The sequence below is a fragment of the Giraffa tippelskirchi genome, chromosome 7, assembly GCF_054371585.1.
Source record: "Giraffa tippelskirchi isolate mGirTip1 chromosome 7, T2T-mGirTip1v1.2.pri, whole genome shotgun sequence".
Lineage (NCBI taxonomy): Eukaryota > Metazoa > Chordata > Mammalia > Artiodactyla > Giraffidae > Giraffa > Giraffa tippelskirchi.
In genome coordinates, this window is record NC_137281.1 from 76,680,380 (window position 1) to 76,703,170 (window position 22,791).

Consider the following 22,791-nt stretch of genomic DNA (forward strand, 5'->3'; position numbering starts at 1 on the left):
CTGTCAGTCTTCAGCATTGGAAAGACCTGAGAATAAAAGCTGACTTTGACTTGCGTTTGGTCTGGCATGGCTGAGGATACTGCAGGAGTGTATTTGTTTTTCATTAATTTGTTTGTCATTTTTCTCCGTGATCTATGGAACATTTATTTCCCCTGAAGCAAATGTCAGAGGTTTCTCTTGGTTCTGGTGGGGTAATGAATTGTTGAGAAAAAGAAATTTTTCATATATGCTCTTTGATTGTGGAAGGAGACATTTTGTGACCTTTTGCTGTTTTACAATGGTAATGAATTTCCTGACAAACAAGGAAACTTTGGGCTTCTTTATTAAAATACTAAGGTTTGAGGAATAACTTTGACCTGGGCCTTTGTAGAATTAATCAAATATAGATTTTGGAAAAATAGATGAGTTTGGTCTTTATTGAGACACTTTAATGTATTCCTGTCACCAAGGCAGTACACAGATCCATATCACATAAAAACATCAAACAATTAAATACAGACCCAAGTCCCAGCACAGAGCTTCAGGCATGTTTGGTGTGAGGAGGTTAAGGCTCAGGGACTGTCAGCCTGATCACAGTGTTACTTTGTTTCCTTTTTCTTTGTTCTTTTTTTTTTTTTTTTTAATTGCAAGAGTAACAGTACAACTTGTAAAAGAATTTTGGCCTATACTGAACAGAATGAAAAAGATAATAAAAGTCATCTGCAATCACACTCTCAAAAGCTAATGGCCCATCATAACATTTTGGCATATTCCTTCTAATCCTATTTTAATGCCCATATTTTTGTATGCAATTGAGGTAATAATGAACATAAAATTTTCTATTCTGCATTTTTTTCTGTTATATACTGCATATAATATTTTGTTTCCATCTCTAAACACTTAGAAAAAAATTTTTATTGGGGTATAGTTGCTCTACAATGTTGCATTAGTTTGTGCTGTATAGCAAAAGTACATCAGTTATACATATTAATATATCCACTCTATTTTAGATTTCCTTCCCAGGTCCACAGAGCATTGAGTCAAGTAGTCAAGTTCCCTGTGCTACACAGTCAGTTCTCTTTCGTTATCTATCTTGTACTGTCTCTAAACACTTTAAAGAAAAACTATACTGAATCCTCTCAGGATGTTCCAAACAAAGGCATCAATTCATGGGGAAAAAAAGAATAGGTTTTCTCCTTTACAATATTATAGGAACATCAAATTCTACCACTTTCCCTCTAAATGTGGTGACAAGGTATGTTTTTCAGATGCTCTGAAGTTGCAGACATGTCTATATTTCTAATTTTGAGAGGTGACAAAAGAAAACGAACTTGCTGAGACCAGGGTGTATGACAAGCTCACACAATACCACTGGGTGAGGATGCTCTGTGTTCCTGGGAGACAGGGTGACAGAGCAACAGGTGTTTCAGCCGCTTCTTTGACCAGCCACATGGATGCATGCATGTCAAAAGCCACTTGAGAGTAACCTCTCAGTCATTTACAAAACCATGAACACGGGGAGCCTTCCTACTTCCCACATAGCACCCTTAGTCGCCCTGTTTCTCCACACAGTCTCTGGGGGGCTCACTGGCGTTTCTCTGTACCCATCCCCAATACCCTGCAAGACCAGAGCAGTACCTGGAAGGAGTCAGAACCCACAACCCAAGCAGGGAGGGTCTCAGAGAATTTGAGTAGAAACTGGCTACCTCATTCTAGGGTGGGAATCACTTCCTGGGTGGTTGCTCAGTTCACGACCATAGTTTGGAAGCTTGAGTTTTTTTCCCCTGAATGTTGACACAATGAGAACATCAGGAACAAAGGGAAAAAGGAACCAAGTTTCTGAGATAAGCTCTAAAATCTTCATGCCTCGCTGGCTGAAATATATTTTGGATGTTTTTCATTAAATGCCAGATTACTTTAGGATTGGAAAACAATTTGACATCTAGATAATGAGAAAGACGATGTAAATTCCTGTCCAACTAGCCTAAATAGGGACTTGGGGGGAATTTATGAAGACTTATAAAATATGTTTGAGATTTAAGGTCTTGTATCTCTGTCTTTACATATCTCACACAAAAAATATTTACTTAGTCTTCAATCAAATATTCATGCAAATATTTTAAATTATAAATCTTGAGCTTCAAATCAGGTACAAGTCCTTCCTAGCCTAGGGACTACTCAAAGTATTGGCAGAGAGCCAGCAGCATTGGCTCCACCTGAGAGCTTGTTAGACATACCGAATGCAGGCCCCAGCCCAGCCCAACTCAGCTGAGTGATCCATATGCCCATTCTAATCTGAGAAGCAATGGTTTGCGGTCGGGTGACAGATCAGACTTTTGGAATGCAAGTATGGACACAGGTACTTCCTAGGCAATGCAGAAAAGTTGTCAGTACTGTTCAGAGACTGCTTGCTTCTTCCCCATCACAGTCTAATTTCTAGTCTAATCTTTTCATCACTGCCTTGCTGATGCTCAGAAGCTGTCCCTGATTGGTGAAAGAGACTAGAGCTCAGGGCACTCTGTAATTTCTGAGGTGGGAAAACAATGCCCGCCAAGATGATTATCCTCTTGATTTGGTGTCAGATTAAATAACAGAAAAGAGGATGCTTGGCGTTAAAGCATCTGAATGCCTGGAGTACCACACTGACAATACAGTGCATTTTGACAGATATGATCAGCAATTTTAAGAAGTATGTCACTTGCTTACTTCTCCTTCAAGAAATAAAGCAGTCTATGTGCAATATAAGTTTTTAAGAGTGCTTACAAGCAGGTCTAAGGTCAAGAATTTATTTGATTTAGCAGATAGGGGAATTTAAACTCAAACCCAGTTGGTTTTTAAATTCAACTTAATCACCAAAACTTGATGAAGTGCCCTCAAGTTATCTAAAAGAAAGCAGATACTGCACAATGGAAGAGTTGATGTCATTCGTGGAGCTGCCAAACCATCAACAATCTGGAAAGTGAAAATTTTTTAAAAGGGAAAATATAAAATTATGAAAAACACGCAGTTCTTAGATTTGCCTGCATGCTCTTCCAAGTGTCTGATGGTTTACGTAATACGTCTCTTTCCATTCTTTTCTAATTTGGTTTAGACTGTCAATATTTTCATTTAAAAAGAATGTATATTCATTTGAGCTTAACGTAGGATAAATGCTGTCCTTTATAATTTGAGGAAAGATTAAGAAAAAAACAACCTCACATAAATTTGGAAATATGGTTGAATGAGAAAAAGAGAGAGGTTTAGATTTTTTTTCAGTCTCTAACATTAAAATATTTAAACATTAGTTGTTAACAGAAATCAGATACTACATTCTACCTTGTCCAAGAAATAACCAAAATCCAATCCTCAGCTTTCTTTAAATGACATATTTATCTTACAAATAATTCTTACATTTCAGGCAAATGATTAGAAGGGAGGGCGGTACTTGAGCTGAGTTTCTTTCTCTTTCCTCTTTTATTTTTATTTTCTCTTTTGAGAAAGGAGCTGAAAGTCAGATAAAGACCAAATCATTTTCTGAAAGGAATTTTTATAAAATGATATAGAGGAAAGGCTCTGGAATGAATAAGTGGTCAAAATAATCATGACTTCCTGTCATGATTAGGAATGACACTAGCGTCAGACGCTTACCTGCTATTAATTAAGCCAAATCTAAAGTTTTTGTGTTACTTCATGAACAAACATTAGCTATTACAAATCAAGTACCTCTGACATCTAATCTCTTTTTAAAAGATCTGTTAAAGTCTTTCCCAAATCTTTCCTTTTTCCATTTGTCTTTAAATGAAGAAGGAAATTTATTTGACTATCGCTTTTGGTTGTGTCACTGCTCCAGATGCTTAGGGACAATAACGAATATGGAAAGATAAAACTGTCTGCCCTCGTGGAGTTTGTGTTTTAATGGGAGAGGAAGATGATAAAAATCAAGAAAGATAAAGCCAAAGTTGTGGAGATAATAAATTTAAAGCTATACTTTTTGAATAAATCTACCCTAATCACCCCCAACTTTTGCCAACAAAAGTCCGTCTAGTCAAGGCTATGGTTTTTCCAGTGGTCATGTATGGATGTGAGAGTTGGATGGTGAAGAAAGTTGAGCGCTGAAGAATTGATGCTTTTGAACTGTGGTGTTGGAGAAGACTCTTGCGAGTCCCTTGGACTGCAAGGAGATCCAATCAATCCATCCTAAAAGAGATCAATCCTGGGTGTTCATTGGAAGGTCTGATGTTGAAGCTGAAACTCCAATACTTTGGCCACCTCATGCGAAGGGTTGACTCATTGGAGAAGACCCTAATGCTGGGTAGGATTGGGGGCGGGAGGAGAAGGGGACGACAGAGGATGAGATGGTTGGATGGCATCACCGACTTGATGGACATGGGTTTGGGTGGACTCCGGGAGTTGGTGACGGACAGAGAGGCCTGGCGTGCTGCGATTCATGGGGTCGCAAAGAGTCGGACACGACTGAGCGACTGAACTGAACTGAACTGAATCACCCCCAAATGCCTTTCATTATTTCTTCATTTCTCCTTCGTGCCTATGTATTTGATTTCTATTGCTTATCGTTTGTTGCTACTTTATTTTATAACTGTGTTAATATCACTTCCTGGGCATATATATATTTTTCCTCTGACTCAAAAGGCTCTTCAGAAGCAGAGGCCATGTATTTATTCTCTAGGTATTTGCTGCCAGAGCTAACAGATTTTATTCTATACATGCCATGCCTGATCACTGACATCTTACATTGTGTGTGTGTGTGTGTGTGTGTGCTAAGTCGCTTCAGTTATGTCTGACTCTTTGCGACCCTGTGGACTGTAACCTTCTAGGCTCCTCTGTCCATGGGATTCTCCAGGCAAGAATACTGGAGTGGGTTACCATGCCTTCCCCCAGGGATCTTCCCAACCCAAGGATCAAACCCACATCTCTTATATCTCTTGCATTGGCAGGCAGGTTCTTTACCACTAGTGCCACCTGGGAAGCCCAACATATTACGTTATAGGTTACTTAGAGCAGACCACGTCCTCAGCTTTCTACAGCTTACTACTCAGAAATGTTTTTAAAAGTTTCATTTCAGCTTTATACAAAGGCACCCTAAAGCCCCTAAAAAATCTGACCAGATTAGTCAATTTTTAGAAAGTAGACTTACCACAATTTTACTGCACTGGATTTGTCCCATGAAATTTAGTGAGGTTTTATGTCTTTCCAAAATACTATGGTTGACAATTTCAAGAATAGTATATATCTAGCTTTACCCTTATAGGTTGTAGGACTAGGGGACTGGAGGTAGCAAGATGCCTAGTTTAGACTGGGAGAGAAAGCAGAGGGTCTGCACATTCCCAAATCTTGAAGAGATCTAGCTACAAAGATGCCTCCACTGTGGAGGGTGGAGTGGGCACAGGGGCTGGATCTGAAAGGTATTACTTGGGGGGTGGCCTACTTCTGTGCCAAGTATCAAAATCAGCATCGACCTTTGAGTAAATTAGAATTGTCAGGCTACTCTTGGAAGCCATTGCTAAAATTTCTAAGCTCTACTAAAATTAAAGAAAAGTAACCAAACAAATAAGAGGTCAGTTGGAAATGAGAGGATGTGGCATCAATATAACCTCGGGGGAAAAAAATTAAGCCGATATGTAAGTGAGGCTTCGAGCAAGTAACCACATGGCCAGACACCCATCTCCCCGAGGCAGGCCCGGCCCAAGCCCTTCAAGTCAGCCTCTGTTATCTGGCCCTGAGAAACCTTAAAAAAGGTGCCTACTCTGATTTCTTCAAACATAAAATTGGGGCAGTGGGATTTGCCATTTCTGTGTAGTCTAGCCCTGTGGTGAGGATTAATTAGTGTTTTTAAAGTGCTGTGGGTTTGGTTTGGTTTATTTATTTTCTCAGGATGAAAGCCAGTACGCCAGCACCAAGTGTTAACAGCGAAGGTTTGATGTATGTTACTTGAGATGCCCTGTGTGAAGTGGGGCGAGCAGGAAACGAGGCTTGTGGGACGGCCTTCAGCATCAGAAAGGCCACATTTCCAAACACACTTTAGTACTCCCCAAAGTCAAGGAGGCAGACTAAAAGCCTTTGAAAATTAAAAAGGAGAAAAGTTATCTGTATTTAGGTTCTATGATTGAGGGCTTGTACCAGCCCACACCAAGGAAAATTTGACGAACCTCTGCAGACAAACATTGGCAGCAAGAGAAGACACAAAATTCTGCTAATTCTGTGACAAACTGTAAAATGAGCTCTTATATTTGACATAGACAAAGAATGGCAACTCAGAAGGTCAGGATATCAGGACTAACAGCTGAGGAAAAATGCTGTCACATGCTAGCTTCTCTGACCCAGGACAGATGGGCATAGGGACCAGGAACTCTGGTATGGCCTCCACTTCCACTCGCTAAGAACCCAGCAGTTTTCCAGATATTACAATCTCACAAGAATCCTCTATGGTTTTAAAAAATAATTTGTATAGTTTTACTCCTGGTTAAGGAAACAATGTGTGCTCATTACTAAAAATTGAAACTGCAGAAATACAGAACATAAAAAGTACAGACACTACACCTTCAATCCCAACAGTCAGTATATAATTGCAATTTGCTATTGTTTGAACATATTTACAGGCGATAGCTATTAACTGTCCCAAATTTAGAGGTGATGGAACAGAGAACACAGAGAACTTATCTACCAGCTCACAGGAAATAAGTCAAAGCTGGAATTCAAATCCAGGTCTTTCTGACACCCTGAAATGCTACATGTTCCAGTAGGCTACTCTGCCTTAGCCACACCCCGCTCCCTTGTCCTACCACCCTCCTCAGAGGAGGCACAAACACAGTTTCCATAACAAGCCTTGCAAAGAGAAGCTGCCATCATCCACAGAGTCAGGTTACATGTGAAACAGCAAGGTTAGTGTCACAAGTATATCTGCTTCCCCAGCCTCATTTAAATGTATAATCCTCCATCCACATGCTGGGTATTTGAGTGAGGTGATTGTACTTTTTTCACAAAATCAGTGCAAAACAGAAAACAGAGACCTCTGAGGGCAGTAGATCGTGTCTTATACATGAAGCCTGGACCTGCAGAGCCCTGAGCTCCAGGGTTGTTATTTATTAGGTGTGTGTGACCTGCTGCCTCAGTTTCTCCATCTGGATTATAAAGTGGGTGGCTGAACTGACTGCCAGGGTGCCTTCTAGCTGCTGGTGCTCCATACAATGATGGGAAATCTCACTGACAGCTGGTTGGCATTATACATTCCACCTAACTTTTTTTTTTTCCTGCTCAATATATCATTTCAAGTTGAATGATAGAAAGCTGTCCTGTGTTGCTACTTCCCAAATATGCCCAGAAAGACATGAAAGTGCTTTGAAATAATGTATGGTATTACTGCTTTTGCTAGATGTATTCTAATTAAATGAGCAGATGATAACCAACCTAAATGACTAATTTATCAGCATGCATTCTTTGGGGATGTGTACGTCTCCTTATACAAAGGGCCTCAATAGAGCTATATGATGAAATCTTGCCCTCCATGGAGTGTATGGCTCTGGATAGGGAAACCATAAACATAAATAACAGCAGGAGGAAGAAGCAAGATCTCAGTGTCTCAAGATGCTCCAGAAAAACTCAAGGGACTCAAGTCTGGAGTGTCGGGGAGGGCTTCATGGAGCAGGAGAATGTGACCTGGGCCTTCAAGAAGGGTCAGAGAAGCAAAGGAAGATGGCGGAGGATGTTGCAATGGTGCTCAGGGGAATGACAGAGGCTGCAGGAGGCAGGCTAAGGAGTCTGTGCATGGCTGTGGGCAGCTGGGAACCACCAACAGCTGTCAAGCAGGTAAGTGAGGGGCTGTGTCTATGTCCTCTTTCAACAAAAGCTAAAGCCTAAATGATCTCTTGTACACTTTGCCAACAAAGGTCCATATAGTCAAAGCTGTTTTTTTCCAGAAGTCATGTATGGATGTTAGAGTTGGACCATAAGGAAGGCTGAGCACCAAACAATGGATGCTTTCGAACTGTGGTGCTGGAGAAGACCCTTGAGAGTCCCTTGGACAGCAAGGAGATCCAACCAGTCAATCCTAAAGGAAATTAACTTTGAATATTCATTGGAAGGGCTGAAGCTAAAGCTCCAATACTTTGGCCACCTGATGCAAAGAGTCAAACCTTTGGAAAAAACCCTGATTCTGGGAAAGACTGAAGGCAGGAGAAGGGGGTGACAGGATGAGATGATTGGATGGTATCATAGACCAAATGAACATGAGTTTGAGCAAGTGCCAGGAGTTGATGAAGGACAGGGAAGCCTGGCATGCTGAAGTTCATGGGGTTACAAAGAGTCAGACACAACTGAGCAACTGAACAACAACAACCTACAACTGTATACCTATTGTGGGCAGGCAGTATTTACTGAACAAATCACCTCAGAAACGGCAACTTAGTGTCAGGAAGTGGATCTGAATTTGCTCTAAAGAGGAAAATAGGGAGCAGCTCCAAGCATGCAAACCTGGATCACTCCTGGATCTAGAGTACAGACCTGAAAATTTTACCACAGAAAACATGTGTGTGAGAGGAAGGGAGGGAGTGAAGACTGTTCTTTCACCCTGTAATCATGAGCAGAAATAACATCCTATTATAACCTTTGAAGAGAAGAGGCCCTTTCAATGCAATAGTGACGAAGATGTACAGAATCACTTTGAAGACTTGGCCTTTGGAGTGGAAAATGCTAACATCTGTCAGGGCCCTTCATCTCTAATCAGGCTTCTGCCAGCAGGGGCTGAGCACTTTATATGTGTGTGTGTGTGTCAGGTGGTCATCCACACAAGTGGATGGACGTGAGAATTCTGACAATTCACTGAAAGCCACATCTGACTTCCAAGGTGAGTTCTGGTCATAGACAGAGTAGCGTCTTTACCTCAGAATAGCCCAGGTCAAGCCTGAGGTGTATAGGATGAGCATATACATTTTCTCTATGGCAGACTAATACCTTTGAAATCATTTCTCCTCCTGGTTTGAGGTAGGACGGGGACTAGAACTGGCTGACTAGAACCGAGGGGATCCACAGAATTTGGGGCTAGAGTGCTTCAGAACTAGGCAGAGTGGCATTCACACCTGTAGGACCCCAGAGCCTAACCTGGGATCATGGCTGCTCCCCAGCCTTTGGATGTTTCCAGGCTTTCCCATAAATCACCTTCAACAGTACCATCCCCTCCCCCCAGGCTCTTGCACAGGCTTCCTCCACAGCCCACCATGTACAGCTGGAGACAGACCCTGAGTCAGGTCAGCCTGCTAGAAAGAAACACTTTACAGACATGAGAGGACAGGAGGGGAGAATAAATAATTCTTAGGATCTATTCTTAGCAATGAAGGAGGAGAAAAAGGTACTACCTGAACAGAGACCAAAATGTGTCCATGCAAGGTCACCTGAAAACAAAGCCTCTGAAGATGAATAAGAGGTTTCCTCAAAGTACACAGGGAAGCAATTATAAACCATATGTTTGACACTGGCCGGGGGCCCGGGGGCAAGAGAGATAAAAGCAGAGGCGGCTTTGTGGGCACTGAGAGAGCCAGTGCCCAGTGTAGCAGTGAAAGGGAGCTTTCCAGAAAGGCGGAAATGGGAACAGAGACCAGCAAGAAGCAGCTGCACCCTCGGCTCAGAGGGGAAGTCAGCTGAGCTGAAACCAGGCCGGGGGCTTTATATATATATATGTATTTGTCCCTGCTGGCTCAGATGGTAAAGAATCTGCCTGCAGGGCAGGAGACCCAGGTTTGATTCCTGGGTTGGGAAGATCCCCTGGAGAAGGGAATGGCAACCCACTCCAGTATTCTTGACTGGAGAATCCCATGGACAGCAGTGCCTGGTGGGCTATAGTCCATGGTGTCCCAAAGAGTTGGACATGACTTAGTGACTAACACTTTCACTTTCTTTCATTTGTCCATCAAGGAAGTCTGGGGGAAAGAGATGAAGTGGGCAGAGAAAATGCCACATCATCGGATATTTTCCATGAGGGGAAGGGTGAGGGTGGGCATTTATATGCTGGATAAGCAGTTTCAAACATCTGTATGTGATAATGTTAATTAAAATAAAAAGCAGCTTGTGACTTTTTTTTTTTTAAAGACACAAAATGTAGGATGTGAGTTCAGGGTTTAAGAGGAGAGTGTGAATTGCCATCTGGAGTCATTTTTAGGTTCAAGAAAGGCTAAGAGACAATAAAACAAAGACTATAACCGGTTGGTCTAGTCATCATTCATGAATAAATATTTATTGAGGACTTAGTATGATGGTAGGCCTTGTGCTATGCACTGGAAATATGGTAATAAAAGAAAAAGTTATAGATCCTGTCTTCATGAAGTTTCTATGTTTTTGGGGGAGGGATTAAATTTCATTGATTTTTAATTTTTAAAATTTTGGTACAGTGTAATACATAACATGGAGAAGGCAATGGCACCCCACTCCAGTACTCTTGCCTGGAAAATCCCATGGACGGAGGAGCCTGGTAGGCTCCAGTCCATGGAGTCGCGAAGAGTCAGACACGACTGAACGACTTCACTTTTACTTTTCTCTTTCATGCATTGGAGAAGGAAATGGCAACCCACTCCAGTGTTCTTGCCTGGAGAATCCCAGGGACGGGGGAGCCTGGTGGGCTGCCGTCTATGGGGTCACCCAGAGTCAGACACGACTGAAGCGACTTAGCAATACATAACATAGAATTTACCATCTGAACCATTTTTAAGTGTCCAGTTCAGTGGCATTGAGTGCGATCACATTCCTGTGCTACCATCACCATCATCCGTCCACAGAACTCTTTATCTTAAAAAACCAAAACTCAATATCCACTTAAAAGTAACAACTTCCATTCCCCCTTCCACCCAGTCCCTAGAACCCACTGTGCTACTTTCTGTCTCTACGATTTCAACTACTCTAGGTGCCTCATGTAAGTAGAATCACATGGTTATTTGTCTTTTTTTGTGACTGGCGTATTTCATTTACCATACTGTCCTCAAGGTTTAACCATGTTGCAACATGTGTAGGAATTTTCCTTTCTTTCTAAGACTGAAAAATAATACTGCATTGTATGTATGTGGCACATTTTGTTTATCCATGCCTCTCTCAGCGGACATTTGGGTGGCTTCCAGCTTCTGGCCACTGTGAACAATGCTGTTCAAGTCCCTGATTTCAATTCTTTGGGGCATATATCCAGGTATGGAATTGCTGGATCATATGGCAGTTCTATTTTTAAGTTTTTGAGGAACTGCCATACTGTTTCCACAGCGGATGTACCAGTTTACATTCCCAATAGCAGCGCACAAGTGCTCCAACTCACATACTTCTCAATAGTTGTTCTTTTCCTTCCTCCATCCCTCCCTCCCTGTAGCCATCCTCATGGGTAGGATCTACGGCTCTTTGAGATTTCTTTATGCTTTATTGCAGAATGTTCTGGCTCACATGTGATCCCTGATGCTGGGAAAGATTGAAGGCGGGAAGAGAAGGGGACGACACGGGACGAGATGGTTAGATGGCATCACTGACTTGATGGACATGAGTTTGAGCAAGCTCTGGGAGTTGGTGATGGACAGGGAAGCCTGGCGTGCTGCAGTCCATGGGGTCACAAAGAGTCAGACACAACTGAGCGACTGAACTGAAGAGTTCTTATAATGTTTACCTTCCCCTGGTGGCTCAGATGGTAAAGAACCTGCCTGCCAGTGCAGGCACCACAGGAGACGCAGGTTTGATCCCTGGGTCAGGAAGATCCCTTGGAGAAGGGAAGGGCTACCCACTCCAGTATTCTTGCCTGGAGGATTCCATGGACAGAGAAGCCTTGTGGGCTACAGTCCATGGGCTTGCAAAGAGTCAGACACGACTGAGCGACTAACACTTACACAGTTTCTAACATTATCACCTGTGTTGGTCTACTTACAAACATGTCTTTGGCTATTAACAAGTGCATCTTTTCTATCAGGGCGACAAAGAAGAAATGGTAAGGAGGCAGCTTTGCTCTGTTGAGGTCCTATTTCTGTAGAGAATTGTGGGACACAATGCTGAAGCTGGAAGGGACCTCAGATGTCACTTAATTCAGTTTTCACCTCACAGACAAGGAAGTGGCTTTGGGGAAGGTGGGGGTGGAATATTACTCTCTTCTCCCATAAGTAAGTACAAATCATCTGAGAAGTGGCTGGCATTAGAAACCAAAGAAACGTTTCCATGATAACAGTGACCCAATCGTCTATCCTTCATTTGTACCCTACATGGGCTACCTTCTGATTTTATTCCACAAGAGCCTCTAGATAGTCATCAAACACATTCTATGAATATGACATGCAGACTTGACTGTCCTACAAATATATATTGTCTCATAGCTGGATTTAATTTTCCTCCCACAAATTAACTGCACAGAAAAGGAACTGGGCTTGTATTGTCATCCTCTAAAGCAGCAGGACCCCAAAGGTAGATCCCCTTTTTCTAATTCTGCCCCACAGTGGGTTGAAATGGATATGAAAACTAAGCAGAAAAGACCAATGATGCTGCCCATGAAGAGGGACGAGAAGGAGGTGCCACATTGCTACCTGCAGGCACAGAAAGTAGGAAATGCTCTGTTTTTGTGAACCGATAGTAAATATGGATCCATGTAGATGCTAGGGCCTGACAATACCCCTCCTTACACTCAGGAGTTAGAGCAAGAGTCCTCAAGCAGCAGGGCGGGTCAACAGGAAGGCCTGGAGTGGGCTTCCAGAAGGCGGGGAGTAGGAACAGAGGGCCAGAAAGCAGTCCTGAATCTGTGACAGCAGCAAAGGGTTTCAGTACATCCATCAATTAATACGTGGGAAACTGAGTCCCAGAAAAGTGAAAGGACTTGCTCAAGACCTCATAATCTATGAATGACAAGAATAACAGTTTTCTCTTCTGATTTCCATGCCCCAATTCTTACTCTGGAAAAATCTTTTGCCTGCGTTGTTACCTTGCTGGGGGCACTTTAAGGAAGATGGCAAAAATTCATGGCAGGTTATACTAAGAACCCCGTGGCGAGCAGCACTGTGGCCCATCACACAGGAATACAGTTCTCAAGCTCCCATTTCTGATGCCAAGACAAAACACAGCTTAGTGAGTGAAGGGGTTTAAGGCTCCTCATTTGCAGGTGGAACTTAGTCGGTGAGGACAGCTTACAGCCATTACAGCGTGAGCAGCATTTTTAGCACATGCTTGGATGTTATACCAGGCTTTGCAGTGCATTAAGCTACTCAGAGGTTGTGAAAACCATTCCCACCTCCCCTTTATTCTCTCTCACCACCCTGAGAGATTCTTACCTGTCTGGCCCCTGGCTATGCATCACTGGTCTAGTGAATCAGCTATGGACTGGATTGTGTCATATCCCCAGGTGTGCTGGGGCAGAGAAGAGTTTAAAAAATCGATGCATCTCCATAGTAGCTAACCATAGGTCTGTGATGCTCTCACACACCTGATCAAATCTTTTCCTAGTACTTTCTAGAACAATTCTTCTAGACCAACAGAAATGTAATGCAAATAACGTGTGATTTAAAAATTTCTATTAATCACATTGAAAAAGGAAAAGAAATAGATGAAATTACAATCAATAGATTAAAACTTGATATACCAAGTGAACTGAAGGTGAAATTCGCTCAGCTGTGTCCAACTCTTTGCGACACCATGGACTGTAGTCCATGGAATTCTCCAGGCCAGAATACTGGAGTATGTAGCCATTCTCTTCTCCAGGGGATCTTCCCAACCCAGAGATCAAACCCAGGTCTTCCACATTGCAGGAGGATTCTTTACCAGCTGAGCCACAAGGGAAGCCCAAGAATACTGGAGTGGGTAGCCTATCCTTTCTCCAGCAGATCTTCCCAACCCAGGAATCGAACCCAGGTCTCTCGCATTGCGGGCAGATTCTTTACCAGCTGAGCCACAAGGGCACTGCCATTTCAACCAGTAATAAATATATATATGTTTTATATTTTTTTGTGCGAAGTCTTCAAAATCGGATGAGTGTTTTAGGTTTGCAGCACACCTTGATCTACAATTAGCCACATTTCAAGTGCTCAGTAGTTGCACAAGGCTAGTGGCTAGCATATTGGATATATTACTACCCTTGCCTCTCTTGACATATGTTTACTCCAATAGAAATAGAAATCTCTCCATCCTGTAGTCATTCTTCCCTATCTCAGGACAGTTTCCTTTTTAGGTCTAATGATTCTAGGTGGTCTTTATTCCATTCCAGACCTTCTCCAACTGCCCACTCAGTCTTTAAATAATCCTCACAGAGTACCTACCAAGTGCCAGGTTTTTGGGTTAACTTATGAGGATGGAAAGATAAGTATTACATAAACCTTGAAGTCCAGGAGCTCTCAGCTTAGTGGGAAATATAGGCACATACAGGAAAATTTGGTGAACGTTATACAGAGATATGGCATTCCCCAGTGCCTCAGCAGTAGAGAATCTGTCTGCAATGCAGGAGACCTGGGTTCGATCCCTGGGTCAGGAAGATCCCCTGGAGGAGGGAATGGCAACCCACTCCAGTATTCTTCCCTGGGAAATCCCATGGATGGAGGAGCCTGGCGGGCTACAGTCCATGGGGTCACAGAGAGTCAGGCACAACTGAGCAACTTAGCATAGCATATACAGAGACATAAATGAAGGGGTGCATATATGCAGAGAGGAAGGAGTACTGTTTCCTCTGGGGTTTCTGGAAAGCATTCATAGAAGTGGGACAAGTGGATGAGGTTTTAAGGGATGAGGAAAATTCTGGAGAAGCAGCGAAAGGCATAGGGAAAAGCACGCTCTAGACCTAAGAATAACAATCTGCATACTTGGAAATGGCAAGTATCTAGGAGGGTGAGAAGATGGAAGAAGGGCCTGGAGGGAGCCTGGCAAGGAGAGCTGACCCTAAATGCCTGGTGACTCACTCAGAATTACTGTGGAGTCTTCCTCCAGGCAGAGAAATCCTAAGACCGGTTGTAGCACAGACTGGAGAGGACAAAAAGAGTAAGAGCCTGAACCATGGGGGAGTGGTATGTCTAAAAGAGGGGATGGGAGCACCCAAGTGAATGAAGGGAATGTCAGAGCAATATTTCCTGCAGACAGTCTCACAACAAGGCATGATGATGGATCCTGGCAAAATGTCTAATAGTTAACACTTTCTAGGCTCTAACTCATGACACAGGGGAATCAGGGCCACTAGCATGGTATTTATAAAGGGCTATTGCATGCATTACAACCTATGGGAATATGGGAGCACCACATGGCCTCTTTCCCTGCAGAAATTAATAGGATTCCCTATGGGTTAATTTAGGCACTCGGCAGAATCAAGCTAAATTGCAGGATTGCCAGGAAAATCACAGGTTTACGAGACCTAGCAGGTCTGGGCAGCACCTGGGCAGCCTGATCAGATGATGTGCTGACTGATTTGGCCTTGAGTTTTCTGGAAGGAGGTTCTGACACTCTCAGGTAAGAATGGGGCAATAACAGCACAATGCTGACGGTTACAGGGAGGCTCAGAGATGGGTTCTCCTTTTACAGATGGGAAAGCTGGGGCTCGGGGAGGGAACTGGCTTATCAAAGATGGGTTCTCCTTTTTTTAAAAAAACATTTATTGTAACTGAAGGATAGTTGCTTTACAACATTGTGTTGGTTTCTGCCATACATCAACATGAATCAGCTATGGGTAAACATATGTTCCCTCCCTCTTGAACCTCCCTCTACAATTTTCATTTTTCAAAAAGATCTAAAAATAAGTAATCACAAAGCTGAAAAAAATGTAAAAACCACTCAGTATTCTATAGTAACCTATACGAGAAAAGAAATCGAAAAAGAATAGATACATGTACATGTATGGGCTTCCCAGGTGGCTCAGTGATAAAGGATCCACCTGCAATGGGGAAACATGGGTTCAATCCGTGGACCAGGAAGATCCCCTGGAGGAGGAACTGGCAACCCACTCCAGTATTCTTCCCAGGATAATCATATGGACAGAGGAGCCTGGGTTGGGGGGTGGGTGGGCTATAGTTCATAGAGTTGCAAAGAGTCAGACACAACTGAAATGACTGAGTGTGCAAGCACATATATACAACTGAACCACCTGTTGCACACCAAAATCAATACAACATTGTAAATCAACCACATCCCAATTTGAAATAAAAACTAAGTTAAATTTTTAAAATGTAAAAATTATTCTTAGCTTGCACCCAGCCACTATTTTAAAAGAGATTGGATTGAACCTATAGATAAGCTGAGGGGATATTGTCATCATAGCGATATTTCTTAATTAATCATCTATTTTATACATAGTATCCATCATGTATATGTCATTCCCAATCTCCCAATTCTTCCATCTCCTATTGCCCCTTGGTGTCCATATGGTTGATATCTACGTCTGTGTCTCTGTTTCTACTTGGCAAACAAGATAATCTATACCATTTTTCTAGATCCCACATTAATGTAGTAATATATAATATTTGCTTTTCTCTTTCTGACTTTTTTTTTTTTTAGTTTTTTATTGAAGGATAATTGTTTTACAGAATTTTGCTGTTTTCTGTCAAACCTCAACATGAATCAGCCATAGGTATACATATATCCCCTCCCTTTTGAAACTCCCTCCCATCTCCCTCCCCATACCACCCCTCTAGGTTGATACAGAGCCCCTGTTTGAGTTTCCTGAGCCATACAGCAAATTCCTGTTGGCTATCTATTTTACATATGGTAATGTAAGTTTCCATGTTACTATTTCCATACATCTCACCCTCTCCTCCCCTTTCCGCATAAGTCTATTCTCTATATGTCTGTTTCTCCATTGCAAACACATTAAAAGATGCTCAACATTGCTCATTATTAGAGAAATGCAAATCAAAACCTCAATGAGATATCACCTCACACCAGTCAGAATGGCCATCATCAAAAGGTCTACAAACAATAAATGCTGGAGAGGGTGTGGAGAAAAGGGAACACTCTTGCACTGTTGGTGGAAATGTAAACTGATACAGCCACTATGGAAGACGGTATGGAGATTCCTTAAAAAACTAGGAATAAAACCACCATATGACCCAGCAGTCTCACTCCTAGGCATATATCCCAAGGAAACCAAAATTGAAAAAATACATGTACACCAATGTTCAATGCAGCACTATCTACAACAGCTAGAACATGGAAGCAACCTACATGTCCATTGACAGATGAATGGATAAAGAAGTTGTGGTACATATACACAATGGAATATTACTCAGCCATAAAAGGAATGTATTTGAGTCAGTTCTGATGAGGTGGGTGAACGTAGAACCTATTATACAGAGTGAAGTGAGTCAGAAAGAGAAATATTGTATTCTAACGACGGCAGAGCCTGATGGGCTGCCGTCTATGGGGTCGCACAGAGTCGGACACGACTGAAGTGACTTAGCAGCAACGCACATATACGGAATCTAGAAAAATCGTACTGAAGAATTTATTTATAGGGCAGCAATGGGTTCTCCTTTTATAGATGGGAAAGCTGGGGCTCGGGGAGGGAACGGGCTTAGAAGGTCACATAGCTGATTAGCAGCATTCACCGTTTGCGTCACCAAAGCCACAGTGACATTGGTGCCACAGGTGCTGGAGAAATGTTTACTTTTATAGCAAACTCAAGTGGAAAAGGAGAATTAAGGTAGAGAGACACTAGGCAATAAAACCATCTTTGTAAGCCAAAGAGATTTAAGTTAGCAATAAACAACGTACTCACATGGTGAAATATCTACAAAGTTTGGGTCGATATTGTGCAGCAGCTCCATTCTGGGGGACGGGCTTCCTTCACTAAAAAAGAATTTTTTAGAAAACATTAATTTCCTTTTTCAAATGGGTATGAGTAACTGTAATACTTCCTTTCCTTGTACTTATAGGAAATAACAAAACTTCCAGTTAACAACTCTGTCATGAATTCAGAGGCCTCCAAAATCTGTGGTTGTGCATCTTCAAGTAGTCATCGCTTGTCTACATTGTCACAATGACTGAATGTTTACATAACAACTTCAGTGTCAAGCACATGACCATTACAAAGATGAGTTCTGTGACCCTTTGCAATAAATAATGTGACCGTATTTTAACATGACCCTTCGTTACAGCAGTGAAATGAGAACTCCAGTGTAGACTCCACACTGAACACTCACAGAGAAAGGAAGAAAGAGAATCCGCTAAGACAGGAGTGCACATATTCAGATGCAGCATGCCTTTTAAATTAGCCCACATGACAAAAATGAGTCTTCTGCATCTAAATTTACAGTGTGAAACTTATATGCAATATAAATACATATGAAATAGTTATATCTCTTTAAGACTTTTTTTTTAGATATATGTGCAAATGCAATCACAACTCACATTAGTGTTGGAAACAAACTTGGAGAGCAGTTCAGCCTGCTTGTGTTTCAAATGAGAAAGGCACATAGTAAGTTACTGGCCAAATATTTGGTTGTGAGTGTTTTTAAAAAATTGGGAGCATAAACATCACCAGTTGTACACAGGGTATGCAAAAAGCACCCAGATCATTTTGCTAGTATAGACCCAACCTTATGGAAGAAGTTCTTAGACATAATTTCAATTGTTGGGAGACTCCTAAGGACTACTTGATAATACAACAAAAGGTTGCAAAGTCCTACTAATACTATAGGATTTGTCCACATCTGAATAACCGATAAAGCCCCTGATGTAACCAAGAATACATGCTTCAATGTCCACATCCCAAACTCACAATTAGTTGTCTACAGCTGTGGCTTAGGATTTCAAGGACTCGTAAATCTTCAAAAAATCTGGGTTGTGATCGGCAATGTTATATTTACCAAGTAAGGAAAAGTTAAAACAAACCTCATGAATAAAAACCAAAACCAAAAAAACTTTCAACTACCATCACCATCCATTATTTTACAAAATAAAGGTAATTTTAACAGCAACAAAAGTCAGGAAAAATATAGTCTCAGAATAAGAAACAATCCTTTAGTGAATATATTTAACTTCAGCATTCTGTAAGATTTCCTTTTTCCTCTCTACTCCATAAAATCCTCTAACATGAGACAGGAAAATATACAGGGATGCTTCTAGGCCTGGGGGCAGCTCTGTGCATGTTGGGGGGGGGGGCTATTTCCTTGGACTCCTCATTTTCTTCCTGAGACATTTAACTAATGACCTGTACATCATGGAGCCTGTCAACCAGTCCAAAATGATAGGAACTAGGGTTTCATCCCAGAAGCTCTGAGTGAAAGTAGGGATGATAAGCAAAAAAAAAAACTGATGAATATAAGGAGCTCTTAACAGAAAGGTGATGTCTAATTCCTGAGGTTAAAAAAAACAAGCAAACAGAGCTAAAAGCTGGTTGATAAAAATAGCAAGTAAGTCAGGAGGGGAAATCAGAATAAAAACATTTGAAAGTCTTTGTATTATTTGGAAGAGGATACAACTGTTCATTAAATTTAGATTTTAGCAAAGTAAAATTTGCATGTTAAAATTTTAGGTAACTTAGAAACAAAGGTATGACTTTTCTGGACTGAAACAAAACAGAATTCATTCAATTCAAAAAAAAAAAGACAAGAAAGAAGGTGGAGTAACTCCCGGATTTCTCATCTTTATAAGTAGAGCTCAATGGAATACCCCAAAGTACTAGCCATGCTTAAATAAAAGATATTTTTCCAATAATTTTTAAAGGGAATTTATCTGTATATCATTCACTTCATTTTATCATTATTCAGAAGAGCCAGGGAAACTGCACAATAATGAAATTTAATAGCAAGAGATAAATTTTGAACACTAAAGGTTATGAGTAATCCTAGTGATGAATTATTTGCTGGGGAAAATCATTGCAGGTAGAATCTCATGATGCAGACAGGAGTGAAAAAAGCAAAGTCAACCAACCTTCTTAAGTCATGTATGTAGTGATGCTTTTTAAAATCTACTAATCAGAATATTTTGATAAGGACATGGTCAGAGATATAAGCCAAGGAAATACAAAATAAGACAAGTGAAGTGATCTAAACAATAACCAAATACCATTAGAGACTTCAAGTTATTAAATAAGTCAAGAAAACTACATGTACATTTAAAGGAACTGCATAAAGTATCACAAATCCTGGGTTGCGTGTGTGCTAAGTCTCTTCAGTGGTGTCTGACTCTTTGTGACCGTATGGACTGCCAGACTCCTCTATCCATGGGATTCTCCAGGCAAGAACACTGGAGTGGGTTGCTATGCCCTCTTCCAGGGGATATTCTTGACCCAGTGATCGAACCCGTGTCTCTTAAGCCTGCTGCATTGGCAAGCGGGTTCTTTACCACTAGGGCCACCTGGGAAGCTCAAACCTTGGGTTAGCCCACACCAAAATATGAGAAGTTATTAAAATCCTTAGACAAGTTTATGTACCTATTCCCTGGGGGTAGTCCTTTGGAAAGTGATGGATTTTAGAAATATCTCCAGGTGAATTTTTTTACAAATGCATACATACATGGAAAAGGAAGACAGTGATAATGGAAATATGATAAAATGTACACCAAACCATTAGCTGGGATGGGGGGATGGGTTCAGTGACACTACAAGACTTTCATTTTCAACAGTGCTTTATACAGCTGGCATGCATCCTTATTGTAATCAGGAAAATTTTAAGATTATTTTTAAGGTAGTATATAACTTGTGAACATTTCTATTCTTTCATAAAGACTTTAAAAAGCATGAAAAGGGAAAACTCAGATCGTTTACAGAATTTGGGAATTTAAAGACAGGAAAATGACCCATAACTACATTGTACCTGCAGTATTTAAACACATTAGTTGATTTTTGGAATTTAATTGCATGCTACTCACTCATGCTATCACATACTGCTGGTAATAATTGATCATGTGATTTCCCTCTCAGCATGTAGAAATGTCTTGGTATGTTTAAGATCAGACTTGCCTTTAACAAAAGGTAGAAAACACAGTAAAGGTATTATGGTCACTGGGTTGGTTCTCAAGTCTCAACACTTATGTCACTTCTTTCGTTTTGGTAAAGGGTTCAGGGTCTCAGTGCCTAAGATGGAGGGAATAAGAGAAAAAAGAGAGGGAGATGTTAGGGAGAAAGGAGGGAAGTAGAAAAGCCGGAGGAGGAGGGGGAAGAAGAGGAAGAAGGAAGGAAAAGGGGCTGTGGGTTTCCTTTAACAGTTAACGCAGTAAGTTAGCACAGATTCACTAAAGCACTTACACACACAGACACACACACACACACACACACACACACACACACACACACCCCGCTCCAGAAGGCACAGAACCCACGTGGCTCATTTCAGTGGAGACAAGGGTGCCATATATTGATGCTGAAACAGAGGAGTAGACTCAAGTCACCTGGGGAAGAGCACACGGAGACTAAGGCTGGTGGTGGGGGGTGAAATGAGAGATCACAAAGACCAATTCTGCGAACTTTGTGACTCTGTCTAGGAGACACTTTAGAGTCATGATTCTATGAAGACCAGTGAGGGTAGAGAGACGCCGGTCACAACAAGGTGAGGCCCATTGTTGGTGAGGCGAGTCCTTCGTGCCCAGGAAGAACACCTCCCACCCAGCTCAGCTCCCATTGTCTGTAGGCATTCAATCTCCCCAGAACTGAGAAACTGGACACCAATACTGGGACACTGGTACCCTGGTTATTGGGAAGGATTATCTATTGCTGAATTAATATATTAACACTCTTTCTTAAATATCAAAAAAAGAGAAAAGTTCAGTAAGTAGCTGCTGAACATCTTCTGGTACAATTTAAAAACACTCTTCTCTCAAGAACTCACAGATCCTTGGCCACTTAAATTTGCATAGTCTCTAATAATCATATATTATAAAAAGAGATCTCACTCTTGTACCTGGAGGGTAAAATGCTTGGTCTCTTTTTTTTTTACTTTTTCAATATCTTTTTAGGGCAAACCTTCCCTACTATTGTGTTACTCCTATTCCTTCCCTGCACCTCCGGAAATTTTTGACATCAATAATCTCCATTTGTTTATGCATGTTCCTCAATCCTTTATGTTAAAAACAAACTATTTTTTATTTTAAAATATCTTATCTTTTCTTCTTTTTGCCACTAAATGTCCCCAAACAGTACGTTTACACCAGTTATTCTCAATTTGTATCACATTAAAATCACCTAGAAGCTTCTGAAATCCAGATGCTGTACCTCATACCAGTAGCATCACTGGGGGTGGAACCAGGCATCAGTATAACTCCCAGATGATTCCAACATGCAGCCAAGATTGTGAATCACTGACCTGGGGCAGTGCTTCTCAAACTTTAGATTACCTGGGGCTCTTGTTAAATTGTGGATTCTGATTTACTAGAGCCAGGGTGAAGGCTGTCCAGGAATCTATATTTTTAACAGGTTCCCCAGTGATACTGGTCTGAGGACCACACTTTGAGTAGTGAGACTGGTGGAAATTTCAGATCTTACTGGGATCTGAACTTTTCTAGAGTTTCCTAAGTTAGAAGCTCATTTAGATTAGAGCTGATTCTAGAGCTGTGATTCTCAATCTTGGCTACACAATCCAATCACCTGGGAAACTTTAAAAAATACTGATGCTTGAGTTCCACCATAAGAGAATGATCTCATTGATCTGGAGTTCAGCTTGGGCATAAAGATTTACAAAAGTATCCAAGTTGATTATTTTGTCAAATTAGCTTTACTGAAATATAACTTACAAACCGTATGATTTATAATGTTTTCAAGGTACATCCATTTTATAGCATGTATCAGTACATCTTCCTTTTAAATGGCTGAATAATAGTCATTGCATGGATATATCACAATGTCTTTATCTACTCATCATTTTATGGACATTTGAGTCGTTTCTACATTTTTGCCTATTATGAATACTTGTGTAT

At 41.3% G+C, this 22,791-nt stretch overlaps 1 protein-coding gene across 1 annotated transcript in view; it reads right to left on the reverse strand.

Annotated features, from left to right (window-relative positions):
* ARSB (arylsulfatase B) overlaps window positions 1-22,791 on the reverse strand; it is a 161,265-nt gene that overhangs the window by 38,958 nt on the left and 99,516 nt on the right. The window contains exon 6 of the mRNA XM_081505962.1: window positions 17,657-17,727. Within this exon, the coding sequence (XP_081362088.1) occupies window positions 17,657-17,727 (71 nt within the window). The remainder of the gene's footprint in view (window positions 1-17,656; window positions 17,728-22,791) is intronic.